General features: G+C 40.5%; 1 protein-coding gene across 1 annotated transcript in view; it reads left to right on the forward strand.

Annotated features, from left to right (window-relative positions):
- Galntl6 (polypeptide N-acetylgalactosaminyltransferase like 6) overlaps nt 1-24,167 on the forward strand; it is a 1,054,334-nt gene that overhangs the window by 872,281 nt on the left and 157,886 nt on the right. Inside the window, exons 5-6 of the mRNA XM_005075157.4 lie at nt 6,856-7,041; nt 11,045-11,228. Of these exons, the coding sequence (XP_005075214.2) occupies nt 6,856-7,041; nt 11,045-11,228 (370 nt within the window). The remainder of the gene's footprint in view (nt 1-6,855; nt 7,042-11,044; nt 11,229-24,167) is intronic.

Consider the following 24,167-nt stretch of genomic DNA (forward strand, 5'->3'; position numbering starts at 1 on the left):
CTCACTTTACATGTACGTGTTTGTTACCATGTTCATCCATTATGCTGTCAAATTTATTGCTTATTATTCAGGAATATCATGCTCAGCTTTGGTCTTTTCAATATTCTCATTTATAAATTTTGAGCCAATACAAAAATCTTGTGTGGTTTCTTTCCTTTTAGTTCCTTAATAGTGTTGTCAAGAAATGGACCAATTCCTGGAGAGGACATATCGTTAGCAGCTCAATTCTCTTCAACAAGGGCAGACAAACCATTTCCTGAACGCCTCCTTCTATATTGCACTACAAGGATATCATTAAGAACTGGGAGTTTCTGTGGCCTTGAAAACAGGACCAATTCCCAGATCTTTAATTTAGTTCTGCTCTGGACTAAATGAAATTTTGACACAGTTGTTTGTTGTTTTTGTTGTTGTTGTTGTTTTCTCACACCAATTGTTCAGTGGCATTCTTTCCAATTTGTCCTTATTTATTGTGAAGTCCAGCCAAATCCCTGAGGTCTTCAGAGTTGTTTGGCATTTATTGGTGGCATTATTCAATCACTAGAACAAACATTAATTTGATATTATAGTCCAGGTAACTCTCCCCGTATGGCATCGACTCCCGGCGATTTGAATAGATTCTTCAGAAAAGACAGAAGAAGAAATGAATCTTTCCTATGTATACATGGTTGTGTGTTTTCCACTCAAGGCTTTCAGTAAATGCCGATGTTCACAGCTCCCATTCAACATCTGCACTGCTTTATTATGTGAGACTTTTACTTGGTGTTGTTTTCTGTCTCACCTACGTTTTATGTTTTCTAAGTAGCTAAAGATTAACTTACACTTTCTTGGGTATCTTAGCTTGGGAGTTTATCACTTCCAATTTTTAAAGCTATTTTATAAATCCCTTGATTTTGGAGGTGGGCCCCATGTACCTTGCTGCTGTGACACACCCACTTGCTTCCACTAAGAGGCTGTGACTTTGCCTTATTTGTAGCTCATTGATGTTGCTTGTAATTCCTTGCATTTGTTCTGACACATAGTGACCACGTTTCATCTTAGGAAAACAAATAACAAAAAGCCACCCATTGTCTTTAGGAGGAAACAAAGTTGTTCTAGCTCTCAATTTTTCAGAATGATCCCATTAGTAAACCAGGTTGGAGAAGACTACTTATCCCAGTTGTGAATGTGTGCATCACACGTTCAAATAAATCACCCACCAACATCAGCTTTACTGTAGTAATTCAACAAAAACAAGTGTAAGAATCACATAACATGGTGTTAGGCAAAACACAATACAGAGAAACTGAAATTCCTGTGAATTAGTGAAATTTAAGAAGGAGATTTTTACCTTCAAGGGCTCTAGAAAATAAAAGCACAAATAAAGCTGGTACTGTAGAGACGTTGCCTTTGTTAGTCAGTTTTTTAAAGTCTCTCAAGATAAATCATCTCATAAAATGAGATTTTTCAGAAAGTCTTAATGATAAGAGGGATTACAAAAAGACAAGAAGTGTGCTTGCTTTGGATCATGAGAAGATGTTTAAAGATACGTTGCTAAAAACAGGGGATTAATCCAGAAAGATAATTGGGTACAAAGTGCCCTAATAAAGCTCCCTGGTAAAAGTGATAAGAGGCAGAGACCCTAAGAGTCATCAACCAGGTAGACAAAAACCTTGTGTCTAAGATGGGAGTGGGGAAGCAGGCAAAGAGGATTTGGCACAGCTACATGGAAATCAGTTTTGATTAACTGTCTTGATAAAGGGGTACATTTTCAAATACTGGGCTCCTTAATCATCTACTTTGCAGTGATAGAGAAAACAAATTATAATCTTTTCCTGTGAGTTGTTTTAATCTGAAGCTTTAATTTCTATATTACTTCTTATTTTGATAGTTATGTTCTATATTGAAAGTGTTTTCATCATCAACGTTCGTACTTTATTTACACAATAACTATTTGGTGGGTTAGCTTTCCTCCACGTGCGACTAAACTTGCTGAGATGCTCATCTTGAAAAGAGCCGTCTGGATGTGAAGTTGAGTGGGTCCCCTTGCATGCTGGTGGTGGCAACTGGAAGTGGTGCAGTTACTATGGAAAAGTAGCAATATGATGGGTCTTCCAAGCACTGATGCTAGAGTTGGATGTGATCCAGCTCTCCCTCTTCCATAGCTGCCTCATCCACAGAGGACAGAAGGTGGACATCATCCAAATGTTCACCAACTGATGAAGGGATAGTCAGAAGATAGAGTGCAAATATGATCCAACAGCACTTACTCTTGTAAAGAGTAGCAAAGTAAGGAGACACTGGGAATGGAGTAGAGAGCTTACATGGCATTCAGGATTCCCTGGATTGTTCATTATTAACACAGGAAATACATATTTTTGCATAAAATATATTACATATCATACTATACATTATGTATTTGTTAATATAATAGGTATGTATACATATAATATATAGAGAGAGAGAGAAAGAGAAAGAGAAATTGTGACACACATACTACTGTATGGGTGAACACTGAGGACATTCTACTGAATTAAACAAGACAGTCATCAAAAAGCAAGTACCTCATGTTTCTATTTATTAGGCATCTATAATAGTCAACATATGAAAACAGAAAATAAAAAATAGATTCCCAGGGATGGGAAGGAGAGGCACACAGTCAGTTACCATTTTAACAGAGAATTAGACCAAGAGAAAAAAAACTTCCAGAAATTATTCCCACAGGAATGTGAACAATGCACTTGAAATTATTAAACTGGTAATCTTGCTATGTGTGCTTCATAATTTTAACTAGACTAGGTAAAACTAAAAGGCCATACATAGGAATGCATGTATCTATTCTGTCATACCAACAACGATGACTCAAATGTTATATTGCCTCAGTTTGTTTGTTTCCTTTTAAGACTACTTTAGGGTGGAGAGAGCGCTCAGTGGTTAAGAGCTCTCATCCCTCAGTCATGGAGATTGAAGTTCCAATCTAAGCACATAGATCAGGTGACTCGTAAACTCTATCTCCAGCTCCAAAACTCCGATAATCTCTTTTGGCCTCCATGGATACTCAGACATACAAGTGTGCATACACTCACATAAACAAAAAAAAAAAACACAAGAATAACACACACATAAATGGCTAAAATCTTTTTTTTAAGTACTGTGCTTTGGGTAATAGTTTAGTAGGATTAAAATGCTTCCTGGTCTGGGTTGGCCTGGTCTTCCAAGGAACCCCTGTTTGATTCCCTAGCAACCACAACCATCTGTGACTCCACTCCCAAGGGATCTGTTGCCATCTCCTGGCCTCGGAGGGCACTGCATCCATGTGGTGCACAGACATACACTCAAACACAAAATAATTAAAAGCAAAATTGAAGATGCTTTCTAGTGTTTGCAGAATTTATCACCTTTGGTCTAATTTTAAAGCTTTTCGAGGTCAAACAATGTGACAGTAGACCTCTGACTTTGTCTTGCTCATTTTAAGATACTGGAATTTGGAAACCAGAACTGAGCTACAAATGACATCTGTAAACTATTTAGTGATTCTACTGCAATAAGGAGAATTTTTCAATGTAATAAAAGAGGCAAGTTGTTAAAAAAAAAGAGATATGCTTCCATTGCATGAGGATGCATCAATCATACACAAACTCACAATACTTAGAAACAGTATTTCACAGAAAAGACTTCTGCAACTTACCCATGTTCTACTTACAGCTGTCCTCCTCTGAGGCAACAATTACAACATCAGAATAAATTACGTAAATACACTGTTTCAAGGAAAGAAAAAGTTCACACTGCAGGTTAATTTAAACAGAAAAATTATAAGCTATAAACTATGCTAAGATTTCTTCATTTTTATATGAAAGCTTGGGGAACATTACAAATGCAAATGTGAATTATATGAGAAATATTTGTAATCACAGACAAAACCCATTTTTAAATAGCTCTTCAGGATATTCTGTGAAAAAGGAAAATAGTGCTTAAATATTACCATGATATACTGTGCGCTGTGCCTTTTCAATAACTGAAGTAATGAATAGACAAGTCAAATTTGTAACAAATGAGCTGAAATAAATGTACATTGTAGACATTTTATACAACCAGTTTTTAATCTCTCCTCAAAAATGCCAAAATATTTTTGTATAAAGTGATAATCTACTACATTCCCTTTTGCAAAACCCATTGTAAGATTGTATATTCTAGTCTGTTTTAGGTTTCTATTGCTGTGATAAAATGCCATATTAATCAAAAGCAACTTAAGGAGGAAAAGGTTTATTCCACCATGTAGTTTATAGCTCCTCATGGATGGAAGTCAGAACTAGCCTGCGATATATGAAAGCTTGTTTCAACAAAAACAAACTTGGGGCTTGTTAAAACAAGACTAGGTTGTACCTGGTAGGTACAAATTAGTCACCACTTCCTACAGCATTCTCTGTGCTTAGAAAAAACTCCGCGTGCGTCAAAACTGCCACCTACAGTGTGCTGTTGAGCAGCCTTCGGGATTCTATGCAAAAAACTATGCAGATCTGTGACTTATCTTTCCACTGTTTTGTGGATACAGGCAAAGGTCATGGCATTCCAGGGCCTGAGACAATGGATTTTATTACACATAACAAGCAATGCAAGGAACAGAAAAACTATCTCAGTTCTCCCAGCCCCAAATTACATGGGAGTGATACAGGTGTGTGCAGTTGAATTCCTACACAAGCAGTTTTTAGTTTAGTAGTAGTAGTAGTAGTAGTAGTAGTAGTAGTAGTTTTGTTATGTGCAAATTTCACATATATGCATAATGCATTCTGTTTACTCTCACCCTTCTGTCCTTGTTTATCTCTCTTCCACCCCTATCAACCTCTTCTCACTTCTACAATTTCCTGTCATATCTTCATAACTTTTCATTTTGTTTTGTGACCCAGTAAGTTGAACCAAATCCACACATGTAGTCTGGTGGTGATGCCTCCGGCCATTTTTGCTTTGCTTTGTTTTGTTCAGTATGTTTTAGCCACCTTGATCTTTTGTGTTTCCAAACACACTTAGGGCTTTGTTTTGCTTTGTTTTTCAGATTTTGTGCAGAATCATGTTGTAGTCATAATCCTACCAATCCATGAACATGGGGCAGGGGCTTTCCAGTAAAGTTTTTATTCAGTGTTATGAGCTTTTCATTTCCAGCATCATTTCAGTTTGGGTTTTCATCTGCAAATCTATTGCTTCGTTGTGTTTTATTTTCATATCTTATATTAACTTTCTCATTCATCTCTTCGTTTTGTTCCATAGGAATATACGTGAGCCTTCTTTGAGTTGCTTGAACATACTTACAATCATTTTTTTGGAATGAAAGTTCTTCAAGACAATTTTCATTACCTGTCATTATTATGGGATTGGAAATTTATGGAGGCCTTGGCTATTTGTATTGTCTATGGAATATATACTCTGATTACAGAGACACAGAAAAATACTGAAAATTTAAAATAAATAAACAATAGCATGCTGCATTCTAAAACATGAGTTTGGTGACTATTAGGTTACACTTGTCAGAAATTCCAGGAAAAGAAAAAAAAACTCCTCATACTAGCTGTCTTAGTTAGGGTTTCTATTGCTGTGATGAAACGCAGTGACCAAAAGAAACTTGGGGTGGAAAAAAACTTATTTCACTCACGTTTTCATATAACAGTTCATTATTGAAAGCAATGAAGATAGGAACTCAGGCAGAGCAGGAACCTAGAGGCAGGAGCTGATGCAGTGACCACGAATGAGTGTTGCTTACTGGCTTGTTCCCCATGGCTTTTTAATAGAACCCAGGACCATCAGCTCAATGATAGCATTACCATACACAACAGGCAGAACCCGCCCCCATCAATCACTAATTAATAAAATGCTCTACAGGCTTGCCTACAGTTCAATCTTATGGAGGCATTTTTCTTAATTGAGGGTCCCTCCTTTCACAAGACTTCAGCTGTTTCAAGTTCACATAAAACAAGCAGCACAGTATCCTTATACATGGACTAGTAGCACCAAGGAATAAAACTATCTAAGTCCATATTGCACAAAGGTCACCAAATGCACCATTTTGGTTTAGAAGAACTGAAGAAACAATGCATTTTTAAAGGCAGTAGAAAAAAACCTTATAATGTAAATGGTTTTTTAATTCATTTTGTTCCCAGTTTGCTTCTAACTAGGGAAGAAACAATTCTAATTTTAAGAAGTTCAAATGATTTCCAAATCTTACATAGCTGCATTCAAGATGGCAGTACAGGATTTCTTTTGCCTTTCCTTCCCCATCTATTTCAATACTGAGTGAGTCACAATTCCAGTTTAAATTAGGAGCCAGAACTGGACTGACTTCTCAGTTTTCAGTTACCTTGCAGGGTGGGAAGCTGTGTGTGACTCTAACTGATTTGACAGACATTTTCTCTTCTTGTTTTACGGGGGCTGTTATCAGCACACAAACTGCCAGGCAAAACTCTGCTGTAAAGAGCCCTCTTGTCATGAAGAGCCCATATGCCAGGATGCTCATCTGACTTTGCACAGCAGGACCTAGAAGGCGGATGCCCATCTTGGCACAAGCTGGCCAGGATTAACATGGCGGCCCCTGGCCAACATTAGCTGCCTGACTGAGCTCTGTGTATCTGTGTATCTCTGCCATCCACTGACTTCAAAGGGCAACATTTGTGGCTTATGAAGCTTTGGGGGAAATAAAAATATAAAAACCCCTAAGCATAAAATCTTACTAGCGTCTTACTCTCGATGAAGAGAGCAGAAACGCAGACTTTGAAATTGTTCCGCTTGGATTCACCGTTCACATATGCTCTATCCACAGCATGCAGCATCCACAAATGCATCTGCTGTGACTAATGCTTGGCATTCTTCCTGTGCGTTCTCTTTCCTTCCTAGAACACTTGAAGGATAAGTTAGAGGATTACATGGCTCGGTTTCCCAAAGTGAGAATTGTTCGCACGAAGAAAAGGGAAGGGCTCATCCGGACCCGACTCCTGGGAGCTTCTGTGGCCAGAGGCGAGGTGCTGACCTTCCTGGACTCCCACTGTGAGGTCAATGTGAACTGGCTGCCCCCGCTCCTCAGTGAGTATACTACATAGACCATCATTCTCGCAATGGCATTCTGGATCCGGGAAGCTGGCAACTGGGCCCTACTAATGGAGTGCAAGGTTTCTTCTGTAAATGCTGCAGTCAAGAAAGGCTTGAATTTGAATTTTATCTTCATCACTGCTGAATACAAATAAGTATAACTGCATTAAATAGCATTTCAGATAGGAGCAGTGGCAATCTAACTTAAGGTTAGGAAGGTTTCTTTTATAGTATGTCTTCTTTGTTCATTGCAGTTACGTTTATTGGGTAAACACTAAAGTAAAAAAAAATAGCCTCAAACTATTTTTCAGTCATCCTACAAAGATCAAAATACACATACCCATGTATAGACATATATACACTTATAACAGTTATCACAAGATGGTTAAGAAAGGAGGAACAGCTGGGTAGTGGCAGTGCACACCTTTAATCCCAGTACTCTGGAGGCAGAAGCTTTTGGATCCCTGTGAGTTTGAGGTCAGCCTGGTTTACAGATTGAGTTCTAGGCCAGCCAAAGCTACAAGGAGAAACCTTGTCTTGAAGAAAGGAAGGGAGGGAGGGAGGCAAGAAAAGAAAGAAAGGAAGGAAGGAAGGAAGGAAGGAAGGAAGGAAGGAAGGAATAGATATCAGCCCCAAGGATATCTAAGTGACTTGCCACTTTTTAAGATGTAGAATGCTATTCTATTTTTGTTTTTCTTTCCAGTTCTGGTACTATCCTACGTCATTAAATGTACAATCCCCCATGTTCACATAGAGCCACTCAGACACTGAGTTGCTGTCCAGGTGATAATGACTCTTAAGTGATTAGTTATGGCTAACAGAGAGAAGGAAGCAAACCATGCCATGTCACACAGCACTGAACCACTAGAGACATAAACAACCTGGACATCATTCCAGCTAGAAACTCCAGCTGTGGCTCAATTCAAGCCTCAGTATTGTTGCCATGTTAGTCTACAATGAAGTCAGATAGAAAACCCCACTGTGCCTAAGAAAGAAATTGCATGCCTAAAGAAATTCTTTCTAGAAAATTCTTAGTACATATATATTGCCCTCCTTTCTTATTCTCTCAGATTTCTCCAAAGCAAGTTTTATTGCAACTACATCCCTGGCTTTATTAATAAAGCCACCTTCACCACCACCACCTCAGAAAGAATGCTGTGTTATTAACTATTATGTGGGATTTCAGCTTCAACCAGTCGAGCTACACAAGCAAAAAACAAAACAGGGGACTCAGTACATCCATGTAAGATGTAAAACACAACACTTAGCAACTAATGCTCTCTCCCAAACTACCCAGTCCATATGCCTCTGCATGGGTGGCTGTCTAGCCTTCTCAATCGACAGGATCCCAGGACCATAACAACCAGAGACTCCCCCGCTCCTTTAATTAAAACTGCTTTGTCCAAGGACACAGACATTTAGAATTTCATTAGCAATGGCAAGAGTCCCTCAAACTGAATTTTACCTGTATGATGTCAAAGAAATCCCTAAATGCCAATTATCAGACCCTAGTTATTCACTGTGAATCACACGGAAAGGGGGGATAGGGAACAGAGTCTCCCACAGCCCACTCTTTCTCATTAAAGCATTTCATTTCCTGTGGGTCTGATGGATAAGAAACCATTCAAGCTCGGGATGCTATCTCTCTTTATTTCCCTCTATCAGTATCTTGATACATCATCCAAAATGAAGAAACAGGCGGAGCCACGTAGCTGCTTCTTGGTTCATTTTTCACCTTGGGGAATTATACCTGAATTTCAATTTCCTATTGAGTCTGTTTGTTTGATCCCTGGAAATTGAAATGTAGGCACCAGCCTTGGATGAAAAATTAGTCATGCGGCTCTCACCCCAAGCTACTACAGCTGGATGAGAGCTGAAAGGAAATTTGAAGGGAACGCTGACAGTTCATTTAACAGACTCATTCTCTTTGGATCACCTTGGGACTCCTTATTGGTCAAGGAACTTGTAAATCAAGCTGGTTCTGAATTCAGTGGAAGAAAGTCACTGGAACCATAATACTAAAAACTGCAGAGGTGACTGGCAAACTGTTTCCAACCTTACTCTGATGGTCCCCTCCATCCTCCGGGGAAAATGCCACTTAGATAAAACCCACAGTAAGGCTTGCTATGGTGAATATAGATGCTCCTGAGCACATGGTGGCATTTATCTTGACATGGGACATTTGCTAATTAGCTGGCACTAAGAGAAATACAGTCCCTAGCTCTGTAAGGCTCCCTGAGGTCATGGTGTTTAAAACTTCCTCCTTTTCCATACTCCAGAATTCTGTGTCCCCCTTACCACTGTTCTTTGTCTTATTTTTCTTGTAAAACACTATAAGATTCTGTTATTCATTGCATTTTATAATTTTTTGCCCCATTCCTGAATAAAATGGTATTTGTGGCATATTCTCTACAATAATGTTAGAACCAAAAAGAGATTGACACATTTTTACTTAGTGAATAATTGTTGTAACATGAAAGAAGGAAGGAAGGAAGGAAGGAAGGAAGGAAGGAAGGAAGGAAGGAAGGAAGGAAGGAAGGAACGTGTGTAATTGCAAGGGAATTGCCCTATGGGATTTTTGTTTCTCTCCACACTCTGTTTTATTAGAATGATAAAAATGTCACTTGTTATGATAGCCAATAAAACCTTTTGCTTCCTGCTCTATGCTAAGCAGAAACTCCCAAAGTACATGGACAGTTTCCTCACTGTAAAAAGCTGATCTCTCTCACACACCTTACAGTAGCTTCAGGATCTCTGAGAGAAAAAAAACTTCACAGAAATAACCAACTCCCATCATATTTCTAAATGATATCCTTTGTTAAATGTCACATGCCACATCCAAAGGTCTTCCAAATAACAAGAGAGCAGGTGTTCATACTTAAACATCCTGCCTGTCAGACAGCAGTCGTTGTAATAAATTGTCTAAACGCATGTTCTTGAGAGGGAGGGGGAAAAAAGATACTTCACATACTGCTATTCTCCATGCACCAAAATAAACAAATGCCAGCTTCCTGCAGGGCCTGTTAATTCTACCACAAGAAAAATATCTGGGTAGAAAAGCAAGATGCTAGAACTGGAAAGAAGAGAAAAATCACCTGTCTGCTATAGGAGGAGCACCATGGCAACCTAGAAAGGCAGGTTTTGGAGCTGGAGAGTTGAGCAGGGGCTGTATCCTGATCACTATTTCCAAAGCTGAGTAGCCCTTGACAAGTTGTTTAACTTCTCTGAGCTCGGTTTTGCTGTTTGTAAGCAGGATGACAACAATAGCCCCTTTTCAGGGATAGCGGGACCATCAGAAAGAGAATGAGCATAGATGTCCTGGGTTTACCAGCAGCATCCATAACAGTAGCACCGTGTCATCTAATGACGGTTTTTAATTGGATGAAGGGGGAGGATAAAATGTGCACAGCACTGATAAGTAGAGTCCGTCTCAAAGAACAGTGGCTCAACAAATTCGCTGTCAAGCTTGACAGCAAAGAATTTTATTTGTGATTGGTTGACATTACAGGGGGCGCAGGGGGGCGCAGCCATCATGACTGTTTTATGATTAGATGCTATAAGAACCGTGAAGTTAAATATTTACATTTTGGAACCTTCAGAAAGCAGGCCAGTATTTTCTCAGCAGGCTTTAGCTGTATGCTTGGAGGAACACAAGTACTGTTTATACTCTGTGCATGTTGGAGGCACGTTAAAATGACAGATTGGGGACAGGTCAGAGCAAAAATGTGACATAGTAGAGCTAAATGGACTTCTGCAAGTCTCTCTGGGACATAACTTTCTTAAAGGGAAATATAACAACTCTAATTGTACCTAATCACTGTCCCATCATGTTAAGCCCAGTGCTCAGAGATTCCTGCAAAGTGCTCTACGGACGACAGGGAGACGCCAGGACGGCAAGTGTTATGCATTAAAAGGAGCTGTGGGCTTCTCTTTGCTGGAAAATGATAGATGACCTAGGCAGGCATGTCATTTCCTATTTTGTGCTTTCATTTTTCAGACCAAATTGCACTAAACCACAAAACCATCGTGTGTCCCATGATCGATGTCATTGACCACAATCACTTTGGGTATGAGGCACAAGCTGGGGATGCCATGCGAGGAGCCTTCGACTGGGAAATGTACTACAAAAGAATCCCCATCCCTCCAGAGCTCCAGAGGGCTGACCCCAGCGACCCTTTCGAGTGAGTAGCAGCTGAGGGAGGGGGTAAGGGAGAGACAGGTGATGTTTCCAGCATGTCAAACTCAGGACCCTCGAGGACAATTTCTCTGATGAAATGTAATAAAACCAGGTGGTAACAATATGCAAAACGCCATAGAAAGGTCAGACCTGTAAGACATAGCAGATTAACATTACATGCTGTGCTAAATACGGGGATCACCATCTTCAATGCTGCTAAGCATAAGGGAAAGTGTGTGTTAATGAAAAGAGCCAGAAACACGTGCCCTTAAAAAAGAATACAAAGAGACTCCATGTTCTACTTTAAGATATTCTCTTCCAATTCGGGGCCTTTATTCCCTCCATTTCTCCTAAAAGACTATTCAGATTAAAACTTTGTTCTTCTTTTATTGAGGACTAGTACAAAGTAGGGACCTATATTCTATATCCTGTTTAACATTGTCTACTCTCAAGGAAAACCAGTGCTCTCAAGTATGTACTTCCATGGCTTTACATTGGAGACTCGCATTGAAAATCAAATCCAAAGAATCCATCACCCTTCTCCTAATCTAAGAGCTTGGAAGAAATGAACTTACAATAACCCACTGACTGACTCCTACAGAGCTGGAGCCTGCTGGTGTTTATTGTGGACACGACAACTGGACATTTCAAGGAAAAAAAGATGCAGAAAGGCTTAGCTTTTCAGCACTGTCAGTGGTGAAGAGTGAGGTGTTCCCAGTAGTTAGCACAGAGACTGCCCAGTGTGTGTTACAGCTAGTCCAGTCTATAGCCCTTGAGAGCACTAAAATCTTTATCATTTTAAAGCTCTTGTATATTTTTTAGTATGCAATGACTATCTGTGATCATGGCTTTCCCCGCTATGTAGGGATCCATTTAAGATGCATTAAAATTAGCACTGTCTTTTCATCAAATAATAGAAGCCATTAAAGTTTGCAGTAGGGAAGTTACCAAGTACTAAAGCAACTTTGGTGACACTAACCATTTGGATTCTGATAAACATTTAGTAATGCCCAGGAAAGTGTCTCTTCCAATTCAAGTCTCTGCAAAGATGAACTCTGAGGGGAGTGAAGGGGATTTAAGAAGTCAGTCACTAAATGAAGTAGGAGAGAAGTCATCTCTCTTGAAAAAAGAAACATAGTCATTAACTATGCAGCACTTCTGGAGTTAGGATTTCAACCTCTCAAATTACTGGCAAGTGTCTGAAAAGAAATAATAAAAGCCCTTTATTGCTCTCCCATATGCTTTGACCAAAGTTCATGAATATTCAGAACTGCTATAAAGATGTATAGGGATCTATTTGAAGGACTTTCTTACAAGCCTTAGAAGCAGGCCCAGCTGAGAACGGCTTCTCAGATGTCCCTGAAGGTAGCCATCGCAAAGCTTTGTCAAAAGCTCTAGCAGTTGGATGAGTAAGTGATGAGTTGGTATGTAACAACAAGCTTGATTTAAACCCTCTCTCAGGTGTGTGCATGTGTGTTTCAAACCATGTCATTTACCACAAATACATACAATTTTTATTTTATCAACTTTCTAATGTGATAAATAAATTAAAAAGTAAGATAAGAACTAAAAGTTAAAAATTGATTTTTTAAGTGAAGGAGAGGGTTTCTATTGTTATGATGAAATTCTGTGACCAATAGCAAATTGGGGAGGAAGGGGTTTATTTCATCTCACAGCTTATAGTCCTTCTGTGTATATGTTGTCCTACTGGTTGATTAAATAAAGCACTGTTGGCCAATAGGGAAGCAAGATAGGTGGAACTAGGAATCAGGGAGGATTCTGGGAAACAGTCAGTCACGATGTAGGACACCAGAGGAGTAAGAGATCAGGACCCTTTTCTCCAGTAAGAGAAATACTCAGATTAGCAGTTATGGGTTAATAATTAAGTCAGAGCTAGCCAATAAGAAACCAAGCAAACACCCAGCAGCTTCATAGCTAATATAGTGTTTCGTGTGTTATTTGGAGGCTAAGGCAACAACAGGACCTGAGCAGGAATCCCGCAACAATAGTCCATCCTGCAAGTGACTCAGGGCAAGAACTCAAGGCAGGAACCTGGAGATAGGAAGTGATGCTGCGGTCAAGGCGGTATGCTACTCTGAGGTCATGGAGGGGTGCTACTCTGCTGGATAGTTTTGTGTCAAATTGACACAAGCTATAGACATCTGAGAGAAGGAACCTCAACTGACGTTGGGCTGTATGCAAGCCTGTAGAGCATTTTCTTACTTAGTGATTGATGTGGGAGGGCTCACCCCATTGTGAGTGGTACCATCACGGGATAGTCATCCTGGCTTCTGTAAGACAGCAGGCAGAGCAAGTCATCAGGAGCAAGCTAGGAGGCAATACTCCTACAAGATCTCTGTATGAGGTTCTGCTCCCAGGTTCCGGCTGTGCTTGAGTTCCTGCCCTGACATTCGTCTGTGGTCGACAGTGGTAGGAATGTAAGCCAAACAAACCTTTTCCTCCCAGTTCTGCTCTGGGTCCTGGTGTTCCATTGAGCAGTAGAAACTCTAACTAAAACAGCTGCTTACCAGATTGCTCCCCCCATGACTTGAGCCTTCCTTTTTATACCATCAAGGACCACTTGTCCAGGGGTGGTACCACCCACAAGGGACTGGGTCCTCCCTCATCAATCGTTAATCAAGAAAAAGACTTACAGACTTACCTACAAGCCACTTCTATAGAAATGTTTTCATGATTAAGATTCCTTCTTCCCAGGTGACCTTGTATCAATATCAATTTGATATAAAAACTAGCCAACACAGGATATGCAAACAGATGTGCCACAGACACCACAGAACCTTTCTTGGACGGCAGATAACGGGAGCCTCTCCATAGTTCAGTTGCTACTACCCAGGTCACCATGTGGGACAGGCTAGAATTCATCCCTATGATGGCATTCCAAATAGTGTAATAGTGACTCAGTGTATTGCCCTTTTACATCTCTTCCTCCATGACAGCAAAATGAGCTTGCTTTCAGAAACAACAGGATCAAACTTCCTCCAAAGGGCACTCAAAGGCTTCAGACTATAGAAGTGTTCTCAGTGCCTGCACTGACAGTGGAATTGTTTTGTCAGGCCAATCCTGGCTGGGGCCATCACAATATCAAGCACTTTGCTTAACCCTGCCTCTGACAGAATTGGTAACTTTTCGAATGAGATTACCACTCATTCCTGCCAACCACTTAGGTGGTGGCTGTCCTGTCAGAAATTGCCCTGGCCTATTGAATATTACTGTCTTTCTGTGTTAAGTCCCTTTGATGCCTGGGAATGCAGACACTTTAGCCTTTTGCAATAAATGTAACTTCCAGGAGGTGTCCACTTTGATCTTAAAGACGGCATTTGCCTTCCTAACAACAAAAGAACGGTTACCCAAGCACTCCGAGCAGCGTATCAGCAATTCCATTATCACAGCAGTCACCCGAATGTGCTCATAAACAGACATGCTTTAGGCTAGAGCTTGCTTTGGTAGCTGGCTATCTGTACATCTCTCCAAGTCTTTCATGTTTCAAGAGTCTGCGGGGAATGTGTAGCTTTCCCTGGGAACATGGACACAAAGCTGGAAAGGTGGGTAGAAAGGAACTTAAGAGGAATATGGAAATTCATTGCAACCTGCAAGACCTTCCACACCATATATATGTAAAAATCACCTGCCTGCAACAAGTCTATCAAAAGTTCTGAAATGATACAATTTATGTTTCCTCATTTAGTCTGCCATTATTTGAGTTTTCAGTGCTGTGGTTTTCAACTTGAAAATCCCATGTAATGAGTAGGATATGATCAGTAACTACCAAAGAAATAGGTCATATTGAATTAAAATTTCAGAACACTACAATAATATGTAAGAATATGCTATTTCTTAAACATTTAGTTTCAGTTAAAATAAATACATGATCCTGAGGGTGTGGCATAAATAACATTTCTTAAAATAACCCAAAGAACTCAAGATCTTCAAACATCCTAAACTGGGAAACATGATCTTCTGTAATCACAACAGGAAGGCAAAGGTTCTTCATGCTTCACTTGAAATACCAAGAAAATGTTTACTTGTATTTAAAAAGAAAAATCTCATTGTTTAGACAAAACTGTTCTGATAAGAGAAAATGCAATGCTTATGATTCCAGTAACTATAATCCAGTCATAATTTGAATGGATTGGATTGAATTAAACTGAACTGGACTGGGCTGGCATGGGCTAGACTGAACTGGGCTGGAATGGGCTGGACTGGACTGAACTGGAATGGTTTGGAATAGAATGGAATAGGCTGGACTCAACTGGAATGGGCTGGACCGGACTGAACTGGAATGGGTTGGAATGGAATTGAATAGGCTGGACTCAACTGGAATGGGCTGGACTGGACTGAACTGGAATGGGTTGGAATGGAATTGAATAGGCTGGACTCAACTGGAATGGGCTGGACTGGGCTGGACTGGGCTGGACTAGACTGGACTGGGCTGGAATGGGCTGGACTGAATGGGTTGGATTGGATGCATCCCAGGAACACTTTGTCTTTGATTAAGGAGCATACAACCTTGCCTCTTTCTGGGAACTTGCATAATGGAATGGAATGCTTTTAGAAGATTCTTGTTATCTGTGGCTTTTGAGTTTCCTCGTTTGTGGTTCATCTTGAATGCAGAGCACTTAGGAAAGTAATCTTTTTCTGTGTGACAAAATGTAAGATGCCCCTATATCTTTTAATGACAAAATGGAAGTTGTTCATTTACTGTCTGGCCACTAACTTACTTCTTCAACCTTATGTTAGCATCTAAACATTTAGAAAGAACCAGAGAAATTGTCTTGCCCCACTTCCTTGTCAATTGGAGCAATCACTAGATAATACCCCAGATAGTGGCCTGCCTCTGCTTGAACTCATCAAGAAAGTAAATTTGCTGCTTCAAAAGGCAATCCATTCCAATGGACTTATTGACTGAAACCTTTTCCTTTGCATTAAGAATATTCTGTCTCCTTGATCCCAAATTATCCTATTTGAGATGTAAAGGATGTCTAATCCCTTTATCAGTGACAGCTATTAACAGTATCTGAAGGCAACCCTCATGCCTATTTTCTTTTCCAGGCTAAATATTTTCTCTTCTATTACTATGTCTAGAATCCTGCACACCACGTGCGCGGGCGTGCGCGCACGCACACACACACACACACATACACACACACACACACTACATACACCCCACACACATATACATATACATGTCCCACACAAACACACACACATCCCACACACATACACCCCACACACATATACATACGCATGTCCCACACAAGCACACACATACATATGCATACCACACACACATAAACACACACCACACACAAATACACACCACACATACACACACACAAATACACACCACACATACACACACACACACAAGTGTGTAGTTGTGTATACACCAAGTGAAGAAAACTCATCTACTATAAATATTGTTTATCCCTTAGCCACAGGGACATAAGTCAGAAGTTTGTTCATATAGATTCATAGACTGGCCTAGAAATGCCTAACTCTTGCTGTGACCTGCTTGCTGCCAAACATGACAAGCCTGGCACTTCAAATACTATAGATTCCCTGAGGATATAGTCAAAGAACTGTGAGTAGAATCTCCATGGGCTGGTTCTATGGTCAAAAGTTAAAAGTGCAGTCCATGCTGGAATTGATTAAACACCACCTCTGTCAAAGGGCTGGTTTCCCTCTGTACAGAAAAGTAGGATGCCTTCTAGAAATGTACTCGCAGTATCTACCTCCACTCCTCAGAAGAGACTATAAAACTTAATGTCATTCTTTGAAGTATGAATTCTGGCTTCATAGTACAGGTCTCTAATCCAGCACTTGGAAGACAGCTGCATACAGATTGAGAGTTGAAGACTAGCCTTGGCTAAATAGTGAGACCCTGTTTTCAAAATAATAGTATGTGAAGTAATTGACATAAAATATTACATGAAGGTCGATGTGTATCAGGTAACACATAAAATATTTTGGTAACTTTACTGTTAGATGAGTGTGGTAGCCAGGGTTTCTGTTGCTGTGATTAACACCGTGACCAAAAGCAGCTTGGGGAAGAACCGGTTGATTTCTTCTTAGAACTGTGAGGTCACATCCCATCACTAAGGGAAGTCAAGGCAGGAGCCTGGAGGCAGGAACTGAAACAGAAGCCAGGGAGAATGCTGCTTACAGGCTTTCTCCTCTTGACTTTCTCAGCCTGTTTTCTTTTTTTTTTTTTTTTTTGGTGAAAGATAACTAGATGATCCTAGAGTGGTCATTCCTTTTTTTTTTTGTATTTTTTTTTATTTTATTTTCCAGTTTAAATTTAGATAAGAATCAAGGTTGCTTCACAAGTCAGTTCCAGGTCCCTCTCCCATTCCCTCCCTTCCTCTCGTGCCCTCCCCTCCCCCCTTATCCTCTCATTTCTCCAGGGAGGGTGAGGCCCTCCATGGGGGTGTCCATAGTGTGTCATTTCATATAGGGCAGGGCCTAGACCCTTTCCCAAGAGTTCTGGGTGAGAGTGCACCTCACATTGTTCTATTGGAGTCCAAAGTCCGTGTGTATACTTGGGATGGGTACTGATCTGCTGCCCAAGGCTCAATAGATTCCCTAGGCCTCTTCACTGACACCCAGATTCAGGGGGTCTTGATCAGTCCCATGCTGGCTTCCCAGGCTAATGCCTGGGATTCAAGAGTTAACCTTTGTCTGGTCAGCTGTTTCTGGGGGTTAAACCAGCCCAGTCTTAATCCCTTTGATCATCAGTCCTCCCTCTCTGTTACTGGCTTTCTTGAGTTCAGCTCAGTACTTAACCAAGGGAGTCTGCCTCTTCTTCGATCAGCCACTAAATAAAGTTTCTGTTTCCCAGACTCTCTGGCCATAGGATTGTAGGCTGGCACTCCCCAGATCTATGTCTAAAATCCATATATGAGAGAGTACATGCCATGTTTCTCTTTTGTGACTGGGTTACCTCACTCAGGATGGTTTCTTCTAGTGTCATCCATTTGCCTGCGAATCTCATGATTCCATTATTTTTTTCTGCTGAATAGTACTCCATTGTGTAGATGTACCACATTTTCTCTATCCACTCTTCGGGTGAGGGACATCTAGGTTGCTTCCACGTTCTGGCAATTACAAATAAAGCTGCTATGAACATAGTGGAACAGACCTCTTTGTTGTATGAATGGGTATCTTTTGGATATATGCCTAAGAGTGGAGTTGCTGGGTCTTGTGGTAGGTTTATTCCCATTTTTCTGAGGAATCTCCACACTGATTTCCAAAGTGGCTGAACCAGTTGGCACTCCCACCAGCAATGGAGGAGTGTCCCCCTTTCACCACATCCTCTCCAGCATAAATTGTCATTGGTGTTTTTGATTTTAGCCATTCTGACAGGGGTGAGATGGTATCTGAGAGTTGTTTTGATTTGCATTTCCCGGATGGCTAAGGATGTTGAGCACTTTCTCAAGTGCCTCTCAGCCATTTTAGACTCCTCTATTGAAAACTCTCTATTTAGTTCTGCAGCCCACTTTTTAATAGGGTCCTTTGGTGTTTTGGAGACTTGCTTCTTGAGTTCTTTGTAAATTTTGGAGATCAACCCTCTGTCAGATGTGGGATTAGTGAATATTTTTTCCCATTCTGTGGGCTGCCTTTTTGTCTTGCTGACTGTGTCCTTTGCCTTACAGAAGCTTCTCAGTTTTAGTAGGTCCCATTTATTAATTGTTGATCTTACTGCCTGTTCTACTGGTGTTATGTTCAGGAAGCTGTCTCCTGTACCAATTCGTCCAAGGGTACCACCCACTTTCTCTTCTAAGAGGTTCAGTGTGGCTGGATTTATGTTGAGGTCTTTGATCCATTTGGACTTAAGTTTTGTGCATGGCGATAGACATGGATCGATCTGCATTCTTCTACATGCCAGTCTCCAATTATGCCAGCACCATTTGTTGAAGATGCTTTCTTTATTCCATTGTATATTTTTAGCTTCTTTGTCAAAGATCAGATGTTCGTACGTGTGTGGGTTAATACCCGGGTTTTCAATTCGATTCCATTGGTCTACCTGTCTATTTTTGTGCCAATACCAAGCTGTTTTCAGGACTATAGCTCTATAATAGAGCTTGAGGTCAGGGATGGTGATGTCTCCGGACGTTGCCTTGTTGAACAGGGTTGTTTTGGCTATCCTGGGTCTTTTGTTTTTCCATACAAAATTGATTATTGTTCTTTCAAGGTCTGTGAAGAACTGTGCTGGGATTTTAATGGGGATTGCATTGAATCTGTAGATTGCTTTTGGCAGGATTGCCATTTTTACTACATTGATCCTACCTATCCAAGAGCATGGGAGATCTTTCCATTTTCTGAGGGCTTCTTTAATTTCTTTCTTTAAAGATTCAAAGTTCTTACGATACAGGTCTTTCACTTGTTTGGTTAGCGTTACCCCAAGGTATTTTATGTTGTTTGTGGCAATTGTAAAGGGTGATGTTTCTCTGATTTCTCTTTCAGCCCTTTTATCATTTGTATATAGTAGGGCTACTGATTTTCTTGAGTTGATCTTGTAGCCTGACACTTTGCTGAAGGTGTTAATCAGCTGTAAGAGTTCCCTGGTAGAGTTCTTTGGGTCATTGATGTAAACTATCATATCGTCTGCAAACAGTGAAAGTTTGACCTCTTCCTTCCCAATTTGTATCCCCTTGATCCCCCTTTGTTGTCGTATGGCAATAGCTAGGACTTCAAGTACCATGTTGAAAAGGTATGGAGAGAGTGGACAGCCTTGTTTTGTTCCTGATTTTAGAGGAATTGCATTGAGTTTCTGTCCATTTAGTTTGATGTTGGCTGTTGGTTTACTGTATATAGCTTTTATTATGTTTAAGTATGTCCCTGTTATCCCAGATCTCTCCAAGACCTTTATCATGAAGGGGTGTTGGATTTTGTCAAAGGCTTTTTCAGCATCTAGTGAGATGATCATGTGATTTTTGTTTTTCAGCTTGTTTATATGGTGGATTACATTGATGGATTTTCGTATGTTGAACCATCCCTGCATTCCTGGGATGAAACCTACTTGATCGTGGTGAATGATTGTTTTGATGTGTTCTTGGATCTGATTTGCCAGTATTTTATTGAGTATTTTTGCATCAATGTTCATGAGGGATATTGGTCTGAAGTTCTCTTTCTTAGTTGTATCTTTGTGTGGCTTGGGGATCAAGGTTATTGAAGCCTCATAGAAAGAGTTTGGCAAAGACCCTTCTGCTTCTATTGTGTGGAACACTTTGAGAAGAATTGGTATAAGCTGTTCTTTGAATTTCTGGTAGAATTCTGCACTGAGGCCATCTGGACCTGGGCTTTTTTTGGTTGGGAGACTTTTGATGACAGCTTCTATTTCCATAGGGGTTATAGGTCTATTTAAATTGCTTATCTGTTCTTGATTTAGTTTTGGCAATTGATAGCTGTCCAGGAAGTCATCCATTTCCTTTAAATTTTCGAATTTTGTGGAGTACAGGTTTTCAAAGTATGACCTAATGATTCTCTGGATTTCCTCAGAGTCTGTTGTTATGTCCCCCTTTTCATTTCTAATTTTGTTAATTTGCGTGTTCACTCTCTGCTGTTTGGTAAGTTTGGACAAAGGTTTGTCTATCTTGTTGATTTTCTCAAAGAACCAACTCTTCGTTGCGTTGATTCTTTGTATTGTTTTCCTGGTTTCTTAAACAACTCAGAACTACCTGTTCAGCGATAGCACTTACCGCAATGAGATGGACCCTTCTGCATCAATCATCAGTCAAGAAAATGGCTCCCCACAGGCTTTCATACATGTGGATGTGATGGGAGTATTTTCTCTGTTCTGATTCTCTCCCCTTAGATGCCTCCAGGCTATGTCAAATTGACCAAAAAAAAAAAAAGCACAGAGAATCAGGAAAAAGAACTGTACAAATCATAAGTTCATCAAACTAGAAGAACACTTAGAGACCATTTGGCCTCTCATTTTTATAGAAAATCATGAAGACTACAGAATCTACATGGTGTATTCGGTGCCACGAGTACTAAATTCAACAGCTATCTCTAGAGTCTAAGGTTGTAACTCACCATTCCATGCTCTTCTCTCTTTGCCATGGAGGTGGAGAAGAAATTACATCTATTGTCTCCAGGAACTTGGCTAGGAAATTTAGATACATTGCTAAATCATTTAGACTTTATTTCAAGATGATGAAATAATTCCCTCATGCACATTTTGGAGGTGGTGGCTGAGGTTTATAAAGCAAATACAGCAAAGTGGAACGAGAACAGAATTAGGAATGGTCTAGTTCATGGGGGATTTCTATTTTCCTTTCTACTTGGAGAAGGTCAAGTCTCCAGTATTTAAAGACTGATCCCATGGAAGCAACATTGAAAACAACATTCTCAGCATGGCATCTTCCTCCCTAAATACAGCAATTGGCTGTTGGGGATGGGGGAGATATTACAGTACCAAAGGCATCTCTGGCCATCACCAAGAGCTATAGCAGGTCCTGTTTCAAGACCTGTTTGGAACATTGAGTTAGACAATAATTCCAGGACTACAATTTACTATGGATGGGTGATACATTTTTAATTCTGGCCAGAGTAGGGTGCAAATGAGGCTAAAATTCAGCCAGCCCTGTACTCACAAGCCATCAGGCTAACTAGCCTAGAGGAAATAGTCTCCCTCTCCTTGATGACTTGATGAATTTCAACACTCCACCCTGAGGTTGGAGCTACTTTAATTTACTTATGATTTGAAAGTAATTTCTCTTATTTCAAACTTTCTGTGTGAGTTTTGACCCAATATTAATTATTGTAAATTAATCAAAATCAGCAAGGCATGAAATTGCCCCTTCCTGCACCTGGTCCTGCAGTTTCTCATCCCAAATAAATACACAGAGGCTTCTATTAATTATAAACTGTTTGGCTGATGGCTCAGCTATTGGCTAGCTCGCTCTCTCTTTTTTCGGCTTTTTGAGACAGGGTTTCCCTATATTGTTTTGGAGGCTGCCCTGGAACTTGCTCTGTAGACCAGGCTGTCCTCAAACACCCAAAGATCTGCCTGCCTCTGCCTCCTGAGTGCTGAGATTAAAAGTGTACTCCACCAACACCCAGCATGCTAGCTCTCTCTTAATTATTAACCTATCTCTATTAATCTACGTGTCTCCACATGGTCTTGGCTTATGGATAATGTTCAAGTCTCTTTTCCTTCACAGAAGCTACATCTGCATTCCTCTTCCTAGAATTCCCCTAGTCTAGTCATCCTGCCTATATTTCATGCCTGGCTACATCCTGTCTGTCCATTGGCTGGAACAGCTTTATTCATCAGCCAATAAGAGAAACATTATTCACAGCATACAGAAGAACATGCCCCATCACATTCCCAATGGCAACTCATACTAGTAAAACTCTAATTTTTGTTGAATGTAAAACATAGCTTGGGGTCTTTTCCTCCTTCACCTCTATACTGAATTAGACACTGTTATTCTTTCCTGATATCTGATGGCTCATCTTGAGCTACCTTGACTCTTTTTGAGTTTGAGAAGCTTGAGAAAGGGAGACAATTTTCTCTATATACTACTTCTTAGGCCAAGTCACACAAATTACTCTGTAATTGTTTACAAATCTTGTTCACACCAAAAAAAAAATCAAGTTGATACATCTAAACTATCTTGGGTTTTGTTTGCTTGGATTTAACATTCTACCATAAAATTCTGTATGATCAAGGTTTAGAAATTTATTACCTCTGTGTGTGTGTGTGTGTGTGTGTGTGTGTGTGTGTGTGTGTTTGTTTCAGTTTGCATTTCAGTTGCTGTGATAGACATCATGACCAAAAACAACTTTTGAAGGAAAAGATTTATTTCATCTTAGACTTGGAGGTCACAGTCAGTAACCAAAGGAAGTCAGAGGCAGGAACCATAGAGGAAAGCTGCTCACTGGCTTGCTCCCCTGGATTCTTCAAGTAGCCTTTTTATTATTTAATTTAAATTAGAAACAAGTTTGGTTCACATGTCAATCCTAGCTTCCTCTTCCCCCCTTTCCCAACCCCTTTCATCTCTCCCCAAGCCCTTCCCCAATCCCCACTCCACTCCCAAAGAGAGTGAGGCCCTTCTTGGAGGACCTCGAAAGTCTGTCATATGATCTGGGGCAGGGCTTAAGGCCTCCCCCATGTGTCCAGGCTGAGACAGCATCCCTCCATGTGGAATGGGTTCCCAAAGTCCATCTGGATGACAGGGCTAAATGCTGATTTATTGCCTGAGGCCCCAAAGGATGCTAAGGCCTCCTCACTGACACCCACGTTCAGGGGTTCTGGATCAGGCCCATGCTGGCCTGTCAGCTTATCAGTATGGGGTCTATGAGCTCCCCCTTGTTGGGTCAGCTGATTCTGTGCATTTTGCCCACCCAAGTCATAACCCCTTTGCTCATCACTCCTCCCTCTCTGCAACTGGGTTCCAGGAGTTCAGTTCAGTGTTTAGCTGTGGATGTCTGCCTCTGCTTCCTTCAGCCACTGGATGAAGGCTCTAGGATGGCACACAAGGAAATCATCAATCACGTTGTAAGGAAGGGCATTTAAGGTACACTCTCCACTATTAGTTAAATTGCTAGTTGGTGTCATCCTTGTAGGTCTCTGGACATCTCACTAGTACCAGATCTTTCTTCCAACCTATAATGGCTCCTTCTATTATGGTATTTCAAGTAGCTTTTTTATACAACCAAGACCCATCTACCTATAGATGACATTTCCCAGAGTACACTGGGCCTTCCTACATCAATTAGCAATTAAGAAAATGCCCCCATAGACTTGCCCACAAGTCAGACTGTTCTAGACAGTTACCTAATTGAGACTCCCTCAGATAATTCTGGCATGTGTAAAGTTGACAGGTTATGCTAACTAGCAGAGGTGTGAGTCGAGGAGAGAGAGTGCAAAATTAGGGAGAATTTGTATGTGCTTATGGCACTATGAGAAGAT

This window comes from Mesocricetus auratus, unplaced genomic scaffold, assembly GCF_017639785.1.
Source record: "Mesocricetus auratus isolate SY011 unplaced genomic scaffold, BCM_Maur_2.0 Super-Scaffold_6731, whole genome shotgun sequence".
In the NCBI taxonomy this organism is placed as follows: Eukaryota; Metazoa; Chordata; class Mammalia; order Rodentia; family Cricetidae; genus Mesocricetus; species Mesocricetus auratus.